The sequence below is a fragment of the Labrus bergylta genome, chromosome 23, assembly GCF_963930695.1.
Source record: "Labrus bergylta chromosome 23, fLabBer1.1, whole genome shotgun sequence".
In the NCBI taxonomy this organism is placed as follows: Eukaryota; Metazoa; Chordata; class Actinopteri; order Labriformes; family Labridae; genus Labrus; species Labrus bergylta.
The window spans coordinates 12,460,774-12,468,935 of record NC_089217.1 but is presented as its reverse complement, the minus strand read 5'-3'; the positions used below and the strand labels follow the sequence as shown (position 1 = coordinate 12,468,935).

General features: G+C 36.4%; 1 protein-coding gene across 1 annotated transcript; it reads right to left on the bottom strand.

The window, feature by feature from the left end:
• Positions 1-121: 121 nt before the first annotated feature.
• Positions 122-7,703, bottom strand: LOC109991705 (uncharacterized). Its single transcript, XM_020644055.3, has 7 exons — positions 7,496-7,703; positions 5,760-5,867; positions 5,554-5,610; positions 5,306-5,464; positions 4,941-5,100; positions 4,406-4,506; positions 122-2,666 (listed from the first exon to the last, which is right to left on the bottom strand). Exons 1-7 carry the CDS (start codon positions 7,505-7,507, stop codon positions 2,502-2,504), a joined length of 762 nt encoding a protein of 253 aa, XP_020499711.1. The 5' UTR covers positions 7,508-7,703; the 3' UTR covers positions 122-2,501.
• Between the last annotated feature and the right edge of the window lie 459 nt (positions 7,704-8,162).

Sequence of the window (8,162 nt, the reverse complement as noted above, 5' to 3'; positions counted from 1 at the left end):
CAATAAAAATCTACTTCACAATGATCTCTAATAATGTTTTGGCTGCGCCAGAGAAAAAAAGTTTCTTTAGAAGGATCAAAGTTTAATCAAACCATAAATAGGCTTACTGTAAATCAAAGGACAAATCAGAAAGGAAAGTTAAGTTAACACTTTCTTTTGAATTTAGATTAACTAACATATAAACTGAACCTCACATTTTAATAAGATATACAGTTTATTTGATTTTATGAAAGGACATTATTCTAAATGATATGGTTGTGAACATGTATATACTTTGATACATTAGATATGACATGTTTTAAACATAATCTATGTTACTTTGATTATCAATAGTATGCACAAATACCAATGTTTTTTCAAAAACACTGTCAAAAGTGTAAAATGACATGGGCAACGTTTCAGCACCAACAAGTTGTGGTGTGCAGGAGATTACTTGCAGTTTTTAGTAATTAGAAACAAGAAATCACCCAATATAAGTTGCTTAGGACTTCTATTTGTTGCCTCGCTATTGATACCTTTTGATTTTTACTAAGTTTTGAATTCAGGTATTGTGATAACCTGTATACAATAATGTGTGAACTCATTCATATCCTTGTGTAAAAGTTACTTCAAGAACGAAACATGTGTGCTTTTGTCTATGTTGAGCAACATTTGCATCCTTTAAAAATCAAACTGACTTTACTGTTATTAATTTCTTTTAATGGAAAGATCTTCAAGAATATATTCAGGCTTTGTGTTTCACAATTTCACCAACAGAAATAATATGTGCATGTAAAATCTCAGTTTACAGTTCTGACAAATACATTCAAAATATACATTGACAGGCTGAATTTGTTCGTGGTACATTTGCAGGAGGCAGACAAAATAATGTCAACATTTCATTAAAGCCACTGACAAAACTGTCATAATGAACTACTGCAAATGCACGTGATATGAATGAATTAGCCAGACATTAGGCATTTTATATATACAAGGCTCATAAAATGTGATGTCACACTTCACGGGGTTCAGTCAAACAAACTATAGGTTTGTCATAAGAGTATTAGAAATAATGATCAGAAGCTCAAACATGGACAGAAGTACATCTAACAATATGCAACGCTAAGTCCAAAAGTTCTGCTTTCTAAAACATTCCAGGGTCATTTATTCTCCCCCTGTGCATTCATAATTGCAACTGTAAGACGTTATTCAAATTTTTAAGTGGTTTATCTTGTTCCAAAATAACTTACAATACCTCACAATCAATCGACACAAAGTACAAAAAATGGCAGAATATACAAATTGTTCACAAATACAGTAAAACACAAAAGTTGTAGACCTTCTCTCCAAGAGCAAATGTTGTAATAAAAGTATGTCTGTCCATGTTTCAATGATGGGTTTTGGAAGTAAATCATTAGAACTGTTGTTGAAATACTAACAATCCTCTGTAGATAAGGCTAGCATAGCCTGCGGTCGGGAAAGATTCTTTGTCTGTTGATTCATAGGGATCTGCCGACATCAGTCGTGTTTGTAACTGGTATTTCCTCCAGCCTACGGCCAGTCCTTTTGTGACGAGAACAAGCCTTCCTTATGCTCCTCACTGAGCTCATCCGTCCATCCATTTATCCTTCCCTATCTCCCTCACTTTCCCTTGTCCTGTCTGTCCTATCTCTTGCTCCCTTCCTCTGACACATGCAGTGCAAGAGCGCTCACACTCGGGAGTCATGTTCTCATGACTGAACATGATTGACTCGGTGAATGAGGCATTAAAAACTCTAACACACTCACTGTGGCCTGAGTAGCAGCTATAGATCACTGGGCAACAGCTTTGAAATACAATGAGGGGATTCAAAGTGCCTCTGGTCATGGCTATCTGCCATCTGGTCAAATCTTTGATACACAAAGTAGGTCGCTTGTTGAACTGTTGTTTGCGACTATAGGTTCATGTTTTGTGACAGATCGCAGATCAGAATAATGTCAACAACAAGTTGAAGACAAAATGCAGAAGAGCACATGCAACTTCTCCAATGAGCCTTCTTACTTTGATGGATCTCAGTGTTTTAGAAATACACTTTTCTGCATTAGCACCAAAGGATTCCTAAAACAGCAATTACAGAACAATCTCTGTAACCACAGACACAGCCAACACAACAGTAAAGGGGGTTACATCAAAGAAATGAAACATCCTAAGACGGTGTAATATTGTAAAAATAAACTTGGCTGTCCAACATCGGCCGAGGTGACACTATTCATGGCAGATACACAGCCATAATGTCAAGTCTTCTTCCTCTGGTCCCACAAAACCTCTTAGAATTGCTCAGTGCTAGAAGAATTTGACAGAACAACCAGCCTATCCAGCAGGTGAGTTTTTTTTTTTTTCTTGTGGCTCGAGTCCATGCACGCAGGATAAGAGAAAGCAGAAGAAGAGTGTCAGACCACACTCGTTTACCCAGCAGGACTCTGAACAACCTGCAGTGTTAACACTGCCGCGTAAGAGACTTCTCTTTGCTATTAATCATGGCTCATCCACTCTCGTGTTCTGGGATCAGCTCCCCCGCTGGCAGAGAGTCAGCAGCGTGGGTGAGTGTTTGAAGTGGGATGGAGACAGACACACTTGGGATCATGTCAGAAGGTGCCATTTGGCTATTTTCAGTGCGGCATGTTGGATTATGCCTTCCAGATGTGACCTAGAATTAGAAAATATGTTAGAAAATCACACTCACAGCCTAAACAATGCTCTTTTATTCAGTTTTCTTTGACACACTCGTGACAGATCATAAATAAATCTGAAAAGCGGAAATCATTGCATTAGGTAGTAACGGAGCCTCAAAGTACCACTGAATTTTTGATGAGCAGATGTTGACTTTACAAGAACTGCCTTCCTGGAAGTGCTCATGAAATGAAGGCATTATCATATATGAGACCAACCCTTGGAGACCATAACGCAGAACAGTCAGTGTACTTGATGGACTAATTACCCCCAAAGGACATTTTTTTTTTTTTTAGATTTGGGCCCTTACATTTTCTCATTTTATTGCCAAACCACTAGAACCACTTCAAGACCATATCCTCTCTGAATAAAATATTGGGAAAGGCTCCCAATATAATTTTTATTCCTGAAACACAGGAAACATGTGCATCATGCTAAAAATGAAGGGTCTAAGAAAATGCATTAAGTAATTATTGCGGTATATAAACAATCCATACAATTTGGGTAATTGACCTTTCATGTATACATGCAATTATTGGTCTGAACAGATCTACAGCTTTGTTCCAGTATTGGTGGTAATAGAAAAAAAAAGAAAGCTTATACTCCCTTGAGAAGTTTAATGCCTCTTATGAAACAGATTTTTTTTTTTTTACACTAGCCATTATTAGACTCTTTCCCTCGAAGGGAAGAAAGGGGCTAAAACCTAAAAACCTACACAAAACTAAATCCAATGCTTTAAAGAGAACTGTTGTGTATAGGGCGATGCTGAACTAGAATAAACTGCCAATACATTTAACCCAGATCACCGAAAAGATGAGTTCAACAAAGAGTTTAGGGATATTAAAAAAGAAATCAGTTTGGTCTGCATGTAACATGTTTATGAATGTGAATGATATTTGATTGACTTAGGTAGAAAAAGTCAATTTTGAATACTTTTAGGTAAATTACTGTTTTAACCATGTGATTATGACATTATGAATTGTGTCAGTCTTTGGTTTGTATGTGATTGTATTTTATTTTTCTTCACTAATGTTGTTAATTTGACTTCTGTGTTTTTTTTTGTATGGACCCCAGGGGCAGGAAGAATAATTTCTGCGGTAACAACCAATGAGATTCCAATGCAAAATAAAAAGTAAAATAATCCTGTAGAGAGCATAAACTATATTAAAGACATATATCATATATTCTTGGTTTTAAAAGTAATTCCAATGTAGGAGTGACCTTAATTTGGCCAGCAAGGTACGACTCAACTGGTTGAAAGAGGAAACAGAAGAGAAAATCTGGATATATTACTGTAAATGTAAATGTATTTACTTTTGAGTTTATGATCCATAGTTTTAAATCTGTAATTCAGAATGACTTTCAATTTTTTAAATAATTGACCGTTTAAAGTAAAATAGAAGATAAAGGAGGGGATGATTCAGGGTGTGACTATTATTGACAGGTTGCAACCATAGCAAACTGTCAATCAAAAAGATATGTACCAATGTGTATTTGGCCTAACATCTTATTATGGTCTCTTTAGGCTCCAAACATAAGATGGCGATGGTAGATATGACAAAATCAGTGCTTCAAAACAATTGACCGAAAACCAAGATTACTGGTCCACTTCTTCTATACAGTAAATAAATGTTATAAAATCCCTGTTTGAAGACCATTAGACCAATTCAAAAAATATTTTAAAAAAAACCACATTGAGTTGGTTCTCTAACTCACCAGCCACACTAACATGACGACACAAGCTGTGAAGGGGATGAGAGCCAAAAGCAAAGGAGTTCTCTTCCACCAGCTGTAATCACGACCCTCCTTCTGACCGCCTGGAAGAAGGAAATAATATTGGAAAATTTCCTGACTACAATTACACCGTAGACATCTGATAGCTGTTAGACTAATCCTCGCTCCTTGATTTTCATTGAACTAGCAGAGCGGACCAATGGTTAAAGTAATAGGTTCTGATATTCAACTGTGGATTTGAACTTTTACCCTGTGCTTTGATACCCCTTTGAGATTTTAATCAGCATAAATACTAAGTAGAGTGTTTATTTGTACCTACATGAGGCCTTTGAATGCAGCTTTTGAGCGTTTAATTCCTTTAACAATCTGTCATGGCTTGATTCAAGGTTATCTGATCCCTGATCCCTGAGCTGTGTGTCCCTGACCCCAAATCAATACCCAAACACTAACAGGCTTCTAAGCTGCCATGGCTTTTGAAGCATCCTTTAGAAATTCAAAACACAAATAAACAAGGTACCTGGCGTTTGGTTTGGATTAACACATGGTGGCGGCTTGCAGGAGAAGCTAGATGTTCCTTGAGAGGCGGTGGTTAAAACGTCTTTGATGTAGTCAAAGTAAAGCCCAGACATTAAGCTCCCTTCTTGGTAGTGACACTGGAAGACTTGCATCGCTGTTTCCTGGGGGATCAGACAACAAGAAATCCTTGAATAACATAATTGTGCATTTTAATGTACAAAACATGCCCTAAATGCCCTAAGACTGCATGCGTTTACTGCGTTTAGATTTTTCCTTAACTTTCTGTATAAAGTATGATAGAGACACTTTGGAAAACGTAGTGTTAATCATTATTAGTATTTTTATTTGCAGTTGCTAATTACTTACCAGTTCCTCATGGTCAAAAGTGAAGCGTAAACTCTTCAGCATTGCAATAAAAACTATGATGTTCTCTTTGTTGGAGGAGATGGCACCAAACATGGTCGCCAGCTTCCGAAGACTTTGCTCCAAAGGATAGATATTTAACACCACCCAGCACGTGCCAGCCTGGACAAGAAGGTAAAGCAAAGACATTAACATCCTTTCCTTGAATATTAAATTGGGTTTCCTCCACTCATTTCACTTATTGAACGTACCACTTCTTTGGGGATGTAGCTAACAGGAATCTCATAATCAGAAGGGATATTCTGCTTCTGCAATGGACACAGTGACAAAGAATATAGCAACAAAATATCAGAGTGATACAAGGATCATTTCATACAATGAGATCATTTGTCAAAAATATGATATTTTATACGAATATGATATGCGTAAGGCTTCAGGAAACTCAAAATAACCTCACCAATAGTGACAGGTTTCTCACATCATCAGTTATCGGTGTCCCAAACTTTCCGGAGCACAGATTCAAACTTGTGAACACACTCAAGAGGAGACAAGGTGCTTTCAAGATCTGAAAATAGGTGGTGAAACATTCAAACATGCTGTGTATTTATACATTAAATACTGTAATAATGACGATCTGTAACATTAGTACACAGTTATGTATTCACACTTGGAAATTGGCCGGTGAAATAGAAGAGATTCTGACTCTTCCAACCTCATTTCCTGTTGCGGGCAATTGTGGTTTTTACGCCCCTTCCCCCCTTCCCCTCTCCATACATGCATTGTACATTACAGAAATCTATTGTTACCAATACAGCTTGTTTTCTCGTTACTGTTCTGATAATGTGTGTGTGTGTTTTAATGTGCATGACTTGTGTTGCAAAGGGGAGGTAGAGGGCTAACAGTATAATATGGTAGTGTAGATGTATGTGTGCAGTTAAAACAGTGCATTAAAAGACACACAAAACTGCACAAGTACACACATATACATCACGAATAACTGAAATCTTCCATGTTTCATATGAAGGAAAGGAGCCATGATGTATTCGTAAGACTTTATCAAGGACTGATATCTGCCCCATTATAGAGGACACTGATTTCTAAACACTGTTAGAATCATGTTTGATATCCTGTTAAGTGACTGTCTTTTTCATATTAGAAGATTTTCTTATTTCCTGGTGACGTTACAGTCAGGTACATTTTTTCACAAGGTTTTGACTATTATAATGACAAATATTTGATTGACATTTCCTTTCACTTTTTATTTTTTTTCCAGCGTAATAGGCGGATTAATGTGTGATTTATTTTAAGGTGCCAATCTCCATAACTCTTTGCACAGCAGATGCCTTTTACTTCATTTTCATATTCACACAAGTGCAAAGTTCGTAAGATCATGTGACAGCATGAATGACTCTTTTTACTTCCATTAAAAAATATCATATCAAATTAAAAAAAAAAAACATAGGAGCTTAAATAGGATGAATAAAGGGCTTCAAGTTGTCAGTGTCTCAGGCAGGATTTGTGATTTATGTGAAAAGGATAATCTTTTAAAATATCATCTAGCTGAAGAATAAAGAGGAGGTGTAGTTGTACGTCTAGGAGAACACATGCTGATCTTCCCTGTTCAATATATTGAGTGAATGCAAACTGCATCCATGTGTCCTTTCACTTCACTCCCCCTTTTAAAAAGACTGCAGCACCAGCAGTATGTGGGGCAATTACTACAGAGCTCTTAACACTTAAACATTCCTTTTACTTAATGCAACAATGATGCCCCTCTGAAAAGGAAGTCCTCTTCTCTATGAGCACGCTTTACTTCATAACAAACTCCATAATTAAGTACTACAGGATTATTTAATTGCAGTATTAATATTTGATGATGGGACTGACTGATAGTGTCCGCAAATCAAATTGATTTATTCAACTCTTGTAAAAGTTGACACATTGTAAGATTTTTTTTACGTATCTTCCAGTTGTATTAAATTAAAAGCTTTAGCATGACTTGTCACAGTAATATACAAAAAGGTCTAAAGTTATACCCCTCATTAAAAACATTCTCAGAGAAAAAGGACAACACAAGCATATTGATCTATGGTATACATGCACATTGATTTATCAGTAATTACATATTAACTACACACAACAAAACTAACTCATCAAAATCAAAAAAAGGAACAATTAAATTCTGCTACTTACTTTCTTCCTCATATGGAGCAACAATCCGTGGTTGCTCAAATCCGATGCATGAAATTCAGTGTTTTCAGTTCAAAGACAGGGCTCATTGTGTGCAAGTGTGTGATGTTGGAATGAGCGTGCAGTGAAACTTGAGGATGGGCCGGCAGTCTGCTTTCACTCCAGACAGATTGGTGAAGTCGTTTTTGACGCGGTGGAGAGGCCGCCTACAGGCTGAGTCACTGTGTCACACACTGACGCTGTCTGAGACTTTTTCCATAAACTCCCACGTCTCAGTTTTGTTCGTCAGGGGGAGAAAGTGGGCACTTGTTCTCTCGAGGGAATATTTTGCTTAGAAATATGTCAAGGTTATTTCCAACGCTGTTGTGAGAAAATGTGATCATTAAATGTCTTTGTTAGTTTTGGAGGTTTTTTTTTTGGTGGTGTCAGCTTAAAACTGATGATAGCAGAGATTTTCATCCATGATTTTTGTTTAGAAATTATATCATTATGTCTACTTTCAAACTGTATTTATTTAACTATTTAAAACATAATTTTGCAAAATTTTTTGCTGTTAATGTTTTATCTGTTTTAACCTTTTAGATAATAAATAATCACTATGATCTGTTTTCATAAATAAAGAGTTTTCCTTCACTCTATATGTTTTCTATAAGTAGATCTATTATAAAAA